This window comes from Typopeltis vanoorti, chromosome 5 (assembly GCF_054136105.1).
Source record: "Typopeltis vanoorti isolate ZY-2024b chromosome 5, IOZ_Tvanoo_1.0, whole genome shotgun sequence".
Classification (NCBI taxonomy): Eukaryota; Metazoa; Arthropoda; class Arachnida; order Uropygi; family Thelyphonidae; genus Typopeltis; species Typopeltis vanoorti.
In genome coordinates, this window is record NC_143553.1 from 101,166,211 (window position 1) to 101,183,782 (window position 17,572).

General features: G+C 35.4%; 1 protein-coding gene across 4 annotated transcripts in view; it reads right to left on the reverse strand.

The window, feature by feature from the left end:
• LOC150106691 (putative phosphorylase b kinase regulatory subunit alpha) overlaps positions 1 to 17,572 on the reverse strand; it is a 745,167-nt gene that overhangs the window by 502,438 nt on the left and 225,157 nt on the right. For all 4 annotated transcript variants that reach the window (XM_090393281.1, XM_090393285.1, XM_090393284.1 and 1 more), the window contains exon 11: positions 906 to 1,028. In XM_090393281.1, coding sequence (XP_090249407.1) covers positions 906 to 1,028 — 123 coding nt within the window. The remainder of the gene's footprint in view (positions 1 to 905; positions 1,029 to 17,572) is intronic.

Sequence of the window (17,572 nt, forward strand, 5' to 3'; positions counted from 1 at the left end):
TTCCAGGTGTCACGTGATTCCTAAAAGTAAACACAGTATACTAATGCTTCATGAAGAGAACACTTTTCGACACATAACAATTGCATCACATTCACATTAATAGCTTGGGTGTGCATTCAAATTACACCTTTGAGCCCTTGGAAAAGATGTACAGATGGCGTAGTGGGTCAAATTCTTAGCATTCTAGTAGTTTTAAACCATTCAGAAGGCGAGGCAGGGTGAGCTCTAGACAATAGCACCTGGAGGCTGTGATTGGTTATTGTGTCAGCCAATCCAACTGAACGTTGTCATTTGTCATGCGTTGCTGTTTTGTTTTCTGAATTTCATCTGTTCTGTGCACGTGAAGTGTGAACTGACACGGGAAGCAAGTTTTTATATATAATATCGACAAGTTTTTAATATATAATTTTCGATAAATTTATAACTTTTTTGTCCATATTGATAATGGGAAACAGTATTGTCGTTGAAGGAGGTAAGCCTTGTCCTCCAGTTCCAAATTTTACACCTTTGAGTAATTCAAATATACCAACCAAATATAGCATTCTCCTTCATTATTGTTTTCTAATATACAGTATCTTAAATCAAACACATTGTCCTCTGCTCTATGCAGATTTGACTACAATTAATTGATAAATTTAATTTATCAATTAATTCAAAGTTATCCTACAATTAACTGTATTAGATTAATTAATATGAGCACTGATGTGCTACACATTCTTAAAACTTTCATACATTGATAAAAATGCAATCATACAAACTGACATGAATTTTGTAGCAGGGGTTGCGCATAAGCCATGACCCAACCAAAATGGGCATGCAATGCCACTGATTTATATGCATTTAAATTTATATGCACTGATTATGTGTGTGTGCCTGCAAAGCAAAGATAAAAATGGGTAACTTACTGCTTCTCTGTCTCCACGAAAACATGCATCTATAATAAAATAGCAAAAGAAAAGAGGCCATTCACATTCAATATTTTCAAATGCCTTCAATTCCCATGGTTCATAGTAGAGTCGATGTGGGTCCTAGATAAATAAAACCACTATTTTTTCATTTCATCCAAATATAATTTAAACTTCTAGAAGGCAACTATATTAAGACTCAGAATAATATAAAATACTGTTTCATAAGTTATTTAGTCAGGGAGTAAACTCTAATTCTTAAATTCAAATATCAACTAAATATCAAATTAATGACAACTCTTCGCTCATTTATCTCTCAATTTAGAACAAAAATTTTAGAGTAATTTTGTTATAATATACAAACAGAGATCAGCAAATATACTCATCCGAGGTGAGTAGCTGCAGCTGGACAAAACAGAATATTTTTTCTTTAATAAAAAATAACTGCCTGAATATATATATATTTTTTTGCTTTAAGTAAACACTGAAGTTTTCTTAAAGCATAACTAGAATTTCTTAAAGCATTACTAGAATGGCCATTTATATGCAGAATATAAATGGCCATTCTAGTAACAAAAATTCATGTAACAAATTATACTCTCTAAAAAAATCAATATTGTTTCTAATGTTTTCCTACTCATACTAATTAACTACTTCTTGGAATGGTTTTCACACAAATGGAATGTTGTCCAAACACTGGTACAGCTCCACTAATCACTTCATTGAACTCCTATTGACTTATTGGAAAATAACATTAAAGAAATTGAAGAAAAGGCTTTGAAAGTACTTTTTTTTTTGTGATTAAGTAAACTGGTCCAAAACCTAAGGAAACCTCAGAAAACCAAACACTATTTCTGAAGATTACAACTGCAAATTCAGATGAATCAGCTTGTGGCAAGATATATATAACTGATGATTCTGAGTAGAAAGCGGGTACGCATTCAAATTTTTGAATTATATGCAAAGTGGTCACATGGTAGCACTCAGCAGGATAAAAGGCAAAAAGCTAAACTATGCAAATTGTGTTTGAAGGAAGCTCTTTTTGTGAAAGAATAAAGTTGAAAACTTGGATGTCTTGTAATGTTTCAGACATCATCTAGTGGGGCACAATTATTGGAATTTCATGTGAGGAATAATTATTGGAAAGCTTGAAGAATTCCCATAGAATTAGTGACAGACATCTTGCCACGAACTGTGGCAAGATGTCTGTGACAAGTAGGCCCATATGCCCAAAGGCCTATTCATAGCACATCATAGCACATCCCTTTATTCATAGCACATCATAGAGCATGTATTCAGTGGTGTTGTATCCATAAAAGTTGGACAAGATACCAATGGGCTAATGTACTCTTTACAAATAAGGGTCATTTTAGTCTTTCCTCTAAATCTAGTTGATAATTGATTACTATCATGAGAATGTTCTTGAAAGGGATAGATGCAGTGATGTGCTGTGGTCATGGTTTGGGGGAGGCATTATACTTAATGGATTAACCGAGTTATAAGTGCTGGAAAAAGGGACTATGATGGGGAACAATACTGCAATGAAGTTCTTCAATGTCATGTTCAATTGTTCTATGGTGCTGTAGGTGAAGAATTCATTTTTATGAATGACAATGCACACCACATCATACAGAGCAGTGGAGATACTTCTGGAGAATATTATGCAAATCATGTGGCCAGCATGCTCCCCAGATCTCAACCTCATAGAACACATTTGGGATGCAATAGGGAGATTTACTGTTGCTCAAAATTCCACTCCAGAAAACAAACAAGGCTTTATCCAGTTCTAGGAAAATTCGGCACAAACATTTTTGCCGAAAAACATTTTCACATATTTCCTAAGGACATAGTTAAAGAATTAATGTACAGTGCTTGAAGAAATCTATGCAGAGAGAGAGACATTTCAACATGAAATATGTCCACCACGAACTGCTAAGCAGCTCTCTCAACATTGCACCATGTTTAGCACCAAGTGATTCAGGAGTTCTTGAGGCCCACTGGCCCACTCTTCCTTCAGAAAATGGATAAAGCCACAACCAGAAAATTCAGCGTAAACATTTTCGCTGTAAAACATTTTTGACGTAAGACATCTTGCATTAATTTTTGTAAATAATCAATAGATGATGAAGGATATTATAAATTCATTAAAAAGGCAAATCTTTATTAAGGTGAATGTCAGTGATACATAACATAATGAAATCATTTAAAAATTGTGAAAATTAAAAGATATGCTGTGTAAATAATTAACTTTATTGCTGTGGATCATCAATTCAACAAATCCATCAGTAACATCGCTCACTGGAAAAAATGCTAATGCTATAAGCATTTAATTTTCATATTGAATTCAGCATCTGCTTGATAGCGTAACTTCAAACCAATGGCAACAATTTTGCAATAAAGATTTTGTGCCATATGAAATAAACAAACTGTTATAATTGTTGATGTAAATATTTTAGAAAGAGCATTGATAGTTGCTTTCTCGAAGTCAACCATTAATGTTTCAGGATCTAATGAACGTAAGCCCTTTAAGGTACTGAATAATCTGCTGTAAGTTAATTTTGATTTGACAGGAAGCAAAGCAAAAAGTCACCATGGAATCCTTAGGGGTCTCATGCCAGTCCCAAGCCTGGATAAAAGAGGAGGGTCAATCAGATGAATGTTTATGCTCTGACCATAGAGAAAAAACACAATTGTTATTGATGGCTATACGATCAACAGCTACAACATGCCGGCTCGGATGTCACCCAGATCAACAAGGTCCGCAATACCATTCGAGCGATCGGGGATTAGATACCGAAAGGAAGCAGAAACTGAAACTAACTGAAACTGAAACAAAACTATTATCAGTAGGAACATGGAATGTACAAACACTTTGGATGGCAGGAAAACTAGAATTACTTCACGAGGAAATGAAGAGTATCGGTGTGATATACCAGGACTGGTGGGGTTGCAATGGACATCAGCAGGAAAGATAAATAGATGCGAAGTCATATGGTCATGGCATGACACCAAGCATGAAGCAGGAGTTGGTTTCCTTCTTAACAAAAAAGCTACAAAGGCACTCTCAGGCTACAAACCAGTCAATGAATGAATCATAGTAGCAAGATTTCAAGGTTAAACCGTTTAATATATCAATACTCCAGATATATGAAAATGTTTGTGCCGAATTTTCCAGTCATGGCTTTATACATTTTCTGAAGGAGGAGTAGGCCAGTGGGCCTCAAGAACTCCTGAATCACTTGGTGCTAAGCATGGTGCAATGTTGAGAGTGGACATAGTCCATGTTGAAATGTCTCTCTCTCTCTGCACAGTTTTCTTCAAGCACTATACATTAATTCTTTAACTATGTCCTTAGGAAATTTGTAAATTTTACCAAAAATGTATTTAATTTGTATGAAATTTATAACACATTTTTGTTATAAATTACCTGTATATGAAACTTTTTTCCTATAGTAAAAATGTAGTTCGTCCTTAGCTTTTGGACACAAATGTAGTATTTTTGCATAATTTGTTCAGCCCTGCACATAAAACTACAAAAAAAACAGTCATCAGAATCATATTGAAGATTGTAGGGTTGTGGAAGTGTTCTAGAAGCTCTGTTCATTTGTAGTACAAAATGTGTTAATTGGAATGCAGCACACTGTCATCAGAAAATCTGAATCAAATAAAGAAGGCCACTAATAATACAGAATAAAGAGAGAGAGAGAGCATGCAATGGAAAAGGCACTATGGAATGTCAGAATTAGTGATATTGGAAGATCCATTTGCCATCACATGCAATGTCTGAACAATGTCTGAGAGAGAGAAGAGAATGCTGGCAATCCAATCACAGAGGTCAGAAGACATATGTTTTGAGATCACCTGTCTTTCAAATCCAATCAACTGCCTTAAAGAGCAACCAACTGAATTTCTCTGAAATTTTCCATAACATCTGACCCATAGTTTACAGCTTATGTAAGATGCACCTCTATTGATTGACAGAGATGAAATTCAAACTGGAGTTATATATTAGTTGAGAGGATTCTAGATAGCATAGAAGCTTGCTACTTATGACATTGAAAGTTTTTCCCACTTGGTTATACTATAAATTAAAAATGCCAAGAAATCATATTCTTGGTTTGATCCTTTATCCAAATGTTTACAATGTTTACGTGGGAAGTATCTTCACGGCTGGGCTACTTGTATATAGAGGCTAATGACTTCACATTAACTGCCATAGTATCCCATAATGCAAAGCAAACACGTCCTTATAGATGTGTATGCATTATGGGAAGTCCATCACCCAAACCAGTCTCAACCTTTATTGAGGTCTCATCAGTGGGAGCCAGAACTTCAACCGTTTAGAAAACCCACATATATAGGGAAATATATGCACAAACAGTCACATCATCCAGCTCAACAGTATGATATACTAAAAACACTAACTCACAGAGCTAGAACTACTGGTTCCAATGATAATGCTCTATCTGCTGAACTCACTCATTACATCACACTTTCTTATTCAATGGCTATAATCCCTCCATAAGACAGAAAAAATCCTAAATTCTCCCTAGAAATTCCCTCCATTGCCTACTACACAAGACCACAGCAAAACTGTTACCATCCCATACATTCAAGTCCCATCTGTAAAGACATCTAGAGTGCTCAATAAATATCAGCTTCTTCTTCATGTAGGTTCCTCAGTGAGAGGGTGCAGCACCATGTCCTTCCAGTTCTCTCTGTTGGTGGCTTTCCTTTTTGTTTCTGCATAGCCATGTGAACCTGTCCATGATCTTATATCATTAAGCCATGTCCTTTGTTTTTTGCCTCTTGATCCTTTTTTTCCCATAATTTTTCCTTCTAAAACTGTGAGTATTCTCTGTCCTGCTGAATCTCTCAGTATATGTCCTGCCAATCTCATCTTTTTCTGGATCATTTCCTGTAATAAAGATCTCTGTGTTCTCATTCTCTGTAGGACATCTGTATTTGTCACATGTTCTGTCCATGAGATTGTCAGAGCTCTCCTACAGCACCACATTTCAAAGGCCATTATCTGTTGCCTTACTCTCTTCTTGAATAACCAGATCTCACTTCCATATGTGAAAATTGGCCACACTAATGTTCTTATCATTCTTTTCTTTGTCTCGATACCCACAGAACTTCTGAGCAAATCTTTATTTTTCCAGAATGCATCTTTAGCTATGGTTGTTCTTATTTTTATTTCTTTATCTTGCTTTCCATCTGCAGTAAAGTAGGTGCCTAAATATTTGTATTCTGTTGTATGTTCAATTTTCATATTGTTTATGAATATTTCTGGCTCAGATGTGCTTTTTTTTTGAGATTTTCATAAATTTGGTCTTTTTTGCATTTATATCTAATCCAAATTCTTTACCTTCAATTAGTAGCTGCAGTAATATGATTAATTTGTTTCTGTTTTCTGCTATTAGAATGGTATCATCAGCATATCTAAGATTGTTGTATTTTATACCATTGATACTAATTCCTATTTTCTGTTTTTCAATCTTTTTCATCACTGTCTCACTATAGATATTAAATAGATTTGGTGAAAGGATACAACCTTGTCTAACTCCTCTTTTTATTTTCACTACAGAAGTCTCAGCATTAAAAAGCTGCATTTTCTGTTTGGTGTAAATCATTTTTATAATCTTAAGTACATGATCTTTTATATCTAATTTATCTAATATATTAAACATTTTATTATGTTTTACCCAGTCAAAAGCCTTCTGAAAGTCTATGAAGCATATCTAAATGTTCCTATTTCTTTCAAGTGATCTTTCTATTAGTATTTTTAGTTCCAGGATAGCATTAATGGTTCCCATTCCTCTTCTGAAGCCTTTCTGTTGTTCAATCAATTCACCATTTAAGATTCTTTCAATTTGTTTGTTAATAATGATGGTTTGACTGATTTGGAGGAAAATTGTAGATAGGAAGTTAGTAATGATGTAAATTTTTTTTCATGTAGTACTGTCATATCCTGTATACCCCTTGAGGATACATGGCAGGAATTTGATGATGATGATGATAATAATGGTTAAAATAATTTTAGATGCATGGGATATTAGGCTCACAGTTCTGTAATCCTCGCAATTTTGTGCATTAGTTTGCTTTGGAATTGGTATGCAGATAGATGTAAAAACTTCAGGTAATTGTATTGTTTTATAGATGTCATGAATGGATTCCACTAAATAGTTATTATTGCCAGTCAAAGCTTTCAGAAGCTCAGCCGGGATATTATCACACCCAGAGGATTTATTATTAGGAAGATTTTTAATTACGTGTTCTACCTCCTTTCTTGTGGGTAGAGTGGTATCTGTTGTTACGTTTAACTTAAGGTGTCACGAATCATCTAACATGTTACCATTATCATCATCATAGAGATCTGATAAGTACTCCACCCATCTTCCATTTATCTTTTTCTTATCAATGAGTATGTTTTCCATCTTTGTCCTTGATGTTATTAGACTGCGTACGTTTTGCTTTTCCATTAAGTTCTTTCACTTTCAGAAATACTTCTCTGGTTTTGTTCCTATTTTGTAGTTCTTCTGTCTCAGTGCACTGCCTATTTATCCAGTTTTCTTTCAATCTTTTACATAACTGTTTGATTCTTTTATCCAAAGTTTTATATCTTAACCTTTCTTCTTCATATGCTCCTCTTTGTCATCTTCTTCTTTCATCAATAAGGTTGATTACCTCTTGAGTTATCCATGGTTTTATTCTTTCTTTCTTCTTGTTTATAGATGTTGTTTTTAGTAGATGTTATGATAGCTACTTGTAGTCTATTCCAATGAGAGCGTTCATTTTCGTTTTGCAACTGTGCAGACAGCAGTTCTGACATATTTTCATTAAATTTTGATTTTAATATCGGATTTTGTACCATTTGCAGATCCCATTTTAGGGGTTGACTTTTAATTTTTATTGATTTCAGGTGAATATTCATCTTCATTAAGATCAGTCTATGATCAGATCCACAGTCGTCACTTGGCATCACCTTTGAGTTCTGTATTCCATTGAAGCAACATTTACTAACTACAATATAGTCTAACTGATTTTTGAATCTTCCATCTGGACTTTCCCATGTGCTACATATCATTATAAGTCAGAGAGATTGTTTTTGGAATCAACAGAAGCTGTAAAACATACTCCAAACCTCAACAAGTATGGCTGTATAAATTTACCAAAAATCTGGGGACCAGTCATTTTAGGATCTAATTAATACTTGTTTTCTCTATATTTTTCAACATAGATGACACCTAATTAGGACTTCAGTTCCTTGTGTTGTTCATTACAATTTTTTAAACTAGTCCCACTGTTATACCAAATTGTTGCTGTTTCATGTATACTGTGACAAATTGTTTTTGTGCTCTGAAGATGCTGGAAATAATACCAACAAAAAAAATCAGCAAATAAGTTAATAAATTTATTAACTTATTTGCTTAATTATTTATTAACTTAAACAAGTTAATAAATAATAACACAGAATGATAAGAAAATATTAATTATTTTCTTATCATTCTATGTTGTCATCAATAGCGTGAAAATAAATTAACATGTACTGCGAACACATAAGCCTTTCCACACAATCGTTTGCTTATACTTGTATAAAGGGTCAACTAAGAATATAAGTTCTTGGCATCTTGAATTTATTCCTACTGATGAATTTCATTACTTTAGAAACAGAATGAAGCAAGAATAGCAAACACAGTGAACTTTGTTAGCTCACAAACTTTAGGAGTATGTTGGATATGAACTAATTTCAAACAGCAATAAATAATACAAGAAGGAAGTATAAACAACGATCGAAATCAAAGCAATCAGGAAAATGATATCATGACAAAGTTGTCAGCATCCAGACTGAATAATCTTCTGATCTTACTGGAGAATAATTAAAGGGGAATCTCGATCCTCTGGTTTACTAAAATTACCAATACAAGAGATATTTGATATTTGATTTGATATTCGGTATAAATATCAAATCATCAATATTAAAAGAAAAGATGCCACATCTACATTCTGTAATTTCATTTATTGGGGAAGGGGGATTAATGACACAAATAATTTGCTCAATTACTCTGAGCTTTAGTAGTAACAAAAAAAGGAAACAGATATTTCAATAATGATCCTGTGCATGAAAGTGCAAAGGAGGTCAGAGCATAGCTAGGGGGAAAAAATTATCACTAAGAGTTTGGACAATAGATAAAAAAACCTGACTAACATCTGAATGTTGTGGAAGTTCCCTCTTTTTGATGCTTTCAAAATCAATTTTAAATGTGTTGATAATTTGCTTGCAACTATTTTGAGTTTTAACAATGGAAGAAAATGAAAATTTCAATGAAAGCCAGTTATGAGATGGCTTTATACACCACTAAGAAAAACCAAGAAAGTTACAATTTAAAGTTAAAAAAAATGAAGTGATTACTAAAGTAAAAAAAAATGAGTGATTACTTCCATATTTGTTAGAATTGTTTCAGTGATGTATTCAGTGCAAATGTTTTGAACAGAACATACTGAAAATAACTTGCCACCCAGAAAAAAATAAAGTAATAATAATTCCAGACACTATACAAAGATAACAGCTACGTAAGTGTTGCTCCACAGGAAAAGAAATCAACACTAAATACGATCTATAATCTAAATATGCTGTGAATGTTTGTTCTCTAAGCAGCTCAGACCACAATCTAGATCAGATCTCTTTCCTCATGGAGCAACACACGCACACAACTGCTCACATCCACATGTTGTATAGCATTACAAGAAAGCCAAGTGGGACAATCTTAGCAACTTCTTCACCTCATTTTCTTGGTCAGATCATCTTCCAGGTACATCAGCCAAACCTATGTGCAGAACAAATCACCAAAATAATTTTTATCATCATGGAAACATTTCTTCCCCACCCCATCCTAAATTCTCATCCCTCATCTAAGCCCTGGTTCTTCCACAGGTGTGCCAGGACAAAACAAAATAAGAGTCAGACATACTGCAACTAGTTTGCACTCAAAAATCCATCTTCTTATTCTTGGCTTTGGTGTAAGTAGTATAGGAAGATGGATTTTTGAGTGCAAACTAGTTGCAGAAAATTATGCCAAACTCACTCACAAAAAAAAAAAAAAAAAAAAAAAAAAAAAAAAAAAAAAAAGAATTGACAAACAAAGTTTGTCAATTCTGTCAGTGCTGATTAACAGGGAATCTGTTAACCTATATCACCCATCTCTGGAAAAAACACCATAGAAAGGGTTGGTGAATCTCAAGTGGTTTCCCTTGATATCTCCGAGGTTTCTGACTGAGTTTGGCACAAAGTTCTATTAAGTAAACTTCCATCATTCCATTTACTCCTTGAGATCTGCAATTGGGTATCCAGATTTTTGAAAGGATGCTCACCTCAAGTAATGCATGAGAGATAGTCAAGGGGCATCTAGAAAACAATATTAAATTGTATACTTAAGGTAAGGAAGATTATTCAGGTAGGAACTACATAGATGAATAATGTCATTAAGCATGAGCTACAGAAAAAGAAAATGCTATGGAGGATATTAGAAAAATGACCAGCAAATTCATGAACAGTACAAGGCTTAGGCAAGAAAGGTGATCAGCATGAAAACTAGCTGAGCAGGCCAAAGGAAATCCTAAAGATTTCCTTTGGCCTGCTCTTTCTCTTACGTACATGGCAAGTAAGAGAAAGAATGACTATGGAAGAATAACCTTAATGAGTGCTGATGGACACAAGGTGACAGAAGCAGATAAAATAGTTGAGTTATGGAGTGACCACTTTGCAAAGATATATCATCGAAGTGAGATTAATGGTAGAGACTTATGTCGGAACAGAGGAGGATGAATTGTTGTTTCTTAGGATATTGCAGAAAGTCTATATGTAAATACAGCTCTGGGATTAGATGTGATATCAGCTTGTATTTTATGAGAATGTGCAAGGGAACTGGAAATGCCTCTGACTATGTCTTCTAATTTAAGTCTCAGTTGTGGAACAGTTCCAAGGGAGTGGAAAGAGGGCAAAATAATTCCTTTATATAAGGGAAGTTCTAAGACTGCGGCAGCAAATTATACAGCAATCAGTATCCAAGGAGGGGGTGGTAAAAGTACTGGAAAAGTTGGTGACAAAAAGAATTCAGGAATGGGTGGATAAGAATATGATACTCTATGCTTTGTGAAAGGTTGGTCATGCCTTAGTAATTTACTAATTTTTTATAATAGAGTGACAGCTGATTTGGATAGAGGAAGTAGCTACATGATGATTTTGCAAAGGGATTTGACTGAATACCTCATGGAACTCTGTTACGGATAAAATGGATGGGGATGGATATGACACTGGTTATGTGGATAGGGGGATGGCTACTGGACAGATATCAAAAAGTGGTATATAGAGGAGCAAAGAGTCCAGGCAAAAGCAGGTGACTAGTGGTGTGCTGCAAGGTTCCATGTTAAGACCACTACTGTTTAAATTATGCATAAATGATATCAGAAATAACCTGAAAGGAAATATTCAGTTCTTTGCTGATAATGCAAAATTAAGTAGAGTAATAGTGAAGGAAGGCAATATGAAGAGCTTGCAGAATGATTGAAATAAGCTGACAGTATGGGCAAAAGATAATGGCTGTCAGTTTGGAAAGTTATGTATTTTGGGATAAATTTATTATATGCTGTGTACAATATTGATGGAAACAGTACTCAATAGCTGAAGCTAGAGATTTAGGGGTAGTGTAAGACAGAGAGTTGAAGTTTAAAGCCCATATTGCTAAGTTTGATCATAAGTTTACTTGGCTATTGAAGAACATATTAACAGGTGGAGATAAGGAAGTCCATATCTGGATTACTGTGCTCAGGTCTAGTCTTCTGAATTTCTTGGGGATGACAAAGTGGTGGAGAAGATTCAGAGGCAAGCAACCAAGAAGGTGAGTGGTCTGTGTGAATGTTCCCCATAAGGATAGATTGAGGGTGTGTTGACTGCAAAATCTGGTTGATAAGTGAAAAAGAGGGGAATATATGAGCAGTGGATTGGGAAAGGAGGAACTATACGAGGGATGAAGCAGAAGGAAAATAAACTTGTTCTATAGATATTATTTCTGGGAAAACTCCCATGTTACTTCTCTTAACAAACTATTATATTTACTGCAGAAAGAAGAAAAGCCACAACACCCAGAAAAAGGTATGTGTAAATTTCTCTTCCTTTATGCTACATATATTTGTTGATAAATATACATCTACAATGCCCTAAGAATCCGTGAGTAAAAAAGCCAATGACATTTAAACAGGGGGACTCCTAAACAGAAGCAGGCAAAATGGCCATAAATATAATAGCTTGTTCTATGGGTTTCAAGGTGTACTGTAAAGGGATGTTGAGCAGCAGCTGCACGTGTTCCAACGAGCTTAGTACTAAGTGGGAATTGCCGAATGGGTTGCCATAATCAGTTGTTAGTGCTTTGTCTGTTAAAGGGTTTCAAGGTGAACTGTGAAGGGATGTTGAGCAGCAGCTGCACATGTTCCAACGAGCTTAGTACTAAGTGGGAATTGAGAATGGGTTGCCATAATCAGTTGTTAGTGCTTTGTCTGTTAATGGGTTCCAAGAAAGGTATGAGAGATTATGTGTATAGTTTGGGTCTCCCGCTATGAGCGAGTCTTTGGACTCCATGGAAGTACCCATAAAATAATGAAATAACAACATGATTATTATTATTCCAATTATGCAGGTTATGGTGATTTGTGCTTTGCAAAATTGACAAACAAAAAGGAGGAGTGCATTGGGCTGTCATCGCCAAAACTGTATACTGAATTGGCAGTCAGTGGAAGAGGGTAGGTGAAAGAAAGAGTGACTATACAACTAATCCTTGTAGGACTCCAGGATTAGTTGTATAGTCAGAAGATAAGGAGCCATCCACCAAGTGGTCACTCCATAACTCAATATTTTATTTGCTTCTGTCATCTCATGACCATCAGCACTCATTAAGGTTATTCTTCCATAGTCATTCTTCCTCTTATTTGCCATGTAATGAGAGAAATCTTTAGGATTTCCTTTGGCCTGCTCAGCTAGTCACCATGCTGATCACCTTTCTTGCCTAAGCCTTGTACTGTTCATGAATTTGCTGGTCACCTTTCTAATACCCTCTATAGCATGCTTAATGACATTATTCATCTATGTAACTCCTACCTGAATAATCTTCCTTACCTTAAGTATACAATTTAATATTGTTTCGTCTAGATGCCCCTTAACTATCTCCCATGCACTACTAACATCCTTACCTTGCAGGGTTTTATGCCTCTCCACAGCTTCAAGCTTCCTCCTTAGCTTGTCATAATCACATGCCTTGTAGTTCCACATATACCAATTCTTGAGAGAATATTCCTCATGTTTTACAATCTTCTAAGTCAAGACCGCATGGTCACTTTTTTCAATCGGAGGCAATGTGGAAACCTTGGTTATGGATAGCTCTTCTGATCTTATGACCAGGTCCAATACTCTTATACCAGGAGTCCATTCCATCACATATTGCCTCAAGTAGTTATCTCTCAGTAGAAATAGCGTATAAATTCCATTTCCTTCATGCCATGTGATCTTTCTTCCTTCCAATCTGTATCTCCATAGATGAAATCCCCCCCCCCCATAATAATCATTTGACCTGCACTCATTGTACTACTTTGCTGATGCCTGTCTTCCAGATCAACTCTGGAACCTCTGGCCTATAGCAACAACCAACCATATATTTTGCCTTATTGGCCTTGACCTTACACCACACTGCTTCAAATGAACAGCCACCCTCCCATCTATCTCGTATTCCTTTTGGCTGCAATTTATCTGCTATCATCTGCAGTACCCCTCCCCCATCCTATCTTCCCTGAAAATACTAAACCCTTCATATTCTATCCTGTAACTACATCATCTGCTGTTAGCCAAATCTCATTATTGCCTATAATTTTTGGTGAGTTTGCACTACCCAATGCCAAAAAACCTTCCCCTTGTTTGTGATATTTGTATTTCTGGTATTAGTATATAGAAATTGCAGCATCTCTTTATTCCCCAACTACCTTTACTTCCTTAACTGACTACCATATTCAATATTTTTCCTTGAAAGACTAGATTCTGCACTTTTTGGTCATTCTAACACTCAGCTGCCTCGTGGGTGCCTTCACACATTCACTTACATCCACCCTAATTCCTTATGCTTTTCTGAATCTCGCTTCAGCATGCTCATGAACAAACCCCTCTCTCTCTCTCTATAGACACCTAACACCAAAACTGTTTAGGTGCAGTCCATCAGCATTATACAAATCCTTCTTTCCATCAAACTCTGACATAGGTCCACAAATCCTACATCATTCCTCCTGCACAACCTGCACATTGGTTTATTTGTGATCAAAGTCCTCCTCCTCACTTCCCCTCTTTCATAGCTGGGCAAGAGACTTACAATCGTTACCTTCGCTCTCTTCATTTTTTTGCTTCATTCAACAACTCCTTCACATCCTCTCTCACAGCATAATTCTCACAAACATATGTCACCTAATACTTCTGCCAGGTCTAGTTCTTTTCTGATGCTTTTTTTATATTTATGATTATGACAATGTTGAATTCTGCTGATGTAGAGTTTAAGTTTGTTCCAGTAGCTGCCTTTTAACCGTTTGCCTTAATTCCTGATGAAAACAGGGAGACATTGTGTAACAGGACAATGCTCCAATTTGCATAAAATTCTATCACATTGTAGCATCATTCTGTTCTGGTTTAAGCCAATAACACAACTTGGTCAGCTAAATCCAAATTTCCAGCCAATCCTCATTTGTTCAGTTTCCAGGAAGATATCAACTACCATGGGGCACTATGAGAAGATGAGGATTAGACATTAGGTCCGAATCACTGGTTGGTTCTGGAGTTTATCTGTATTAAAATTCAGATATCCCCACAAGTCAAAAAATATAAAAATGAATTCAAGTTCAGAAGTTAGTAATAAGGTACTCTAATTAGCTATTTAAATGTATGTTTTTTTTTTTTTTGTATGTCATGAGCAAGATGTGTTGAAGTGTGTTATTTTTATCTCATGCTACTAGTCTTCTCTAATTATAAAATAAGTGTATTTTACACTGAATATTGGAGACAAATTATAATTTTATATGAAATATAAAGTATTGTAATGTTGGTGCCATTTGTATGTAGACACATCATCATCATCAAATTCCTGCCATGTACCCTCAAGGGGTGTACAGGATATGACAGCACTACATGGAAAATTTACATCATTACTAACTTCCTATCTACAATTTTCCTCCAAATCAGTCTGTTACCTGTCAAGACACCAACATTATCAGATCTTATATTTCTATCGTCTAAGGCACTTTGTACCGTATCAATCCACCTATATCTTGGTCTTCCTGTGGGTCGTTTTCCTGCCAACCTGGCAGAGAACACTTGTTTTGCTAATCTTTCCTCTCCCATTCTATTTAAGTGAACATACCACCTGAGATTAGCTCTGCTAACGCATTCCTGGATGCTGACAATGTCAAGTTCTTTCCTAATATCCTCAATTTTAATATGATATTGCCATTGATGCCATCTGTTCACGCCTCTAATCTTTCTCAGGACTCTCACATCTGCGGTCTCTAGCCTTTGGTCAAGTGTTTTACTTCTGACCCAGCTCTCAGATCCATAAGTTAAAATTGGTTTGAACACTGTCTTGTATACAGCTAATTTAGTGTTCTGACTAATTTCTCTCTTATTCCATATCAATTTATTCAATTGACTTCCTACCATACCAGCTTTGCTGATTCTGTTGTCTATTTCTATACTTAATTTACTATCTTCAGTAAAAATCGTGCCTAAGCAGCTGAAATGTTTTACTTGTTCCACAGGTTCTCCATTCACACAGTTGACATTTTCAATGATTCTGCCTATTTTCATTGTCTTTGTCTTTTTATTGCTGACCTTCATACCATATCTATTACAACAGCTATTCAATTTAGTCAGAGAATCTTGCAGACTTGTAGTGGATTTATTTAAAAGTATAACATCATCCGCATAAAGCAAAGAGCTGACATTAACATCTCCAATTTTGATATCAGGTTTAATAACACTTTCCTTCATAATGTGATCCATATAGATAATGAATAACAGAGGGGATAATGTACATCCTTGTCTCACACCATATTTAACATTAAACCATCTTCCTGTACTTCCTTCAATTCTAACTGCTGACTTACAACTCAAATAAAGACTAAGTATTGCTTGATATAATGCTCTATTGACACCATATAACTGCAGCGTATTGAATAGCTTCTCTCTTGGCACCTTGTCATATGCCTTTTCCAAATCGACAAAACTTAAATACAGATCTTTGTTATATTCCCATGATTTCTCCACTATTTGTCATAAAGTGAAGATCTGATCCTGACAGCCTCTATTTGGCCTGAATCCAGCTTGTTCTTCCACAATTCTTCTCAACCGTTTCTCAAGTATACTTGCATAGATCTTGCCAGGAACACTCAGTAGGGAAATACCTCTGTAATTTTCACATTCAGTTTTATTTCCCTTTTTATTTATGGGTACTATGAGAGCTCTACTCCAATCATCGGAAATTTGTCCCTCTGTCCAGGCTTTCTGAACTATGCAGTGCAGCCACTGTAAGACTTTTATACCACCATACTTCAGCATTTCTGGTCGAATATCATCTACTCCTGCTGCCTTTCCACATTTCAAGCCTTCGATGGCTTTTTCTACTTCAAGTATGGATATGTATTCCTGACTGCATGCCTGGTCAGTGTTTTTGTTCACTGTGCTGTCATCACTGCTTGTTTCATTTAGCAGTTTTTCAAAGTAATTACTCCATACTTCAAGGATATCTTTTTCTCCTGTTTTCATGTCACCTTTATCATCTCTAACTCCTTTTACAGCACTCTTTCCTCCATTCCTAAGCTTCTTCAACAACCTCCAGAATATTTTGCCACCTTCTTGATATTTATTTTCTATATTCTTGCCAAAGTCCTCCCATGACTTTTGTTTAGCTAGTTTTACACACTGTTTAGCTTTCTTACATTTGTCTCTGTATTCTGTAAGAGTAAAAGCTGACTTATTTGCCAGGAACTTTTGATATGCTTTCTTCTTTTCCTTCACTGCCTCTTTAACTTCCTGTGTCCACCAGGAAGTTCTGATTTTTTTATCCTTGCACACAACCTCACCACATACCTCTCTGGCAGAATTAATCAATGTTTTCTTCAGAGTTTGCCACTGAATCTCCAAGGTTTGATTCCTGTTCTAAAACTCTTTCATTTTCTTTTCAATAATCTTTCTGTATTTTAGTCTACAGTTCACATCTGAGAGCTGCTCAACTTTTATTCGCTTTAAAACTTTCTTACATGTTATTCTTTTCAGTATGAAATTCAATTTTATCCTGCTCAAGACTAAATAGTGATCACTTCCAATTTCAAATCCTCTCTATATTCTGGTGTCCTGCACCAGGGAGAAAACATCACTATCAACAATAACATAGTCAATAAGACTTTTCTTATTCCTTCCCTCTTCTCTCCATGTGAATTTGTGCACATTTTTATGTTGGAACATGGTGTTAGTAATAACCAGTCCATGTCCTGAGCAGAAATCCAACAGATATTTGCCTTTATTATTAGCTTTGCTCTTTTCTCCAAATTTTCCCAAAATATTTTTGTATGTCTCACAATCATTT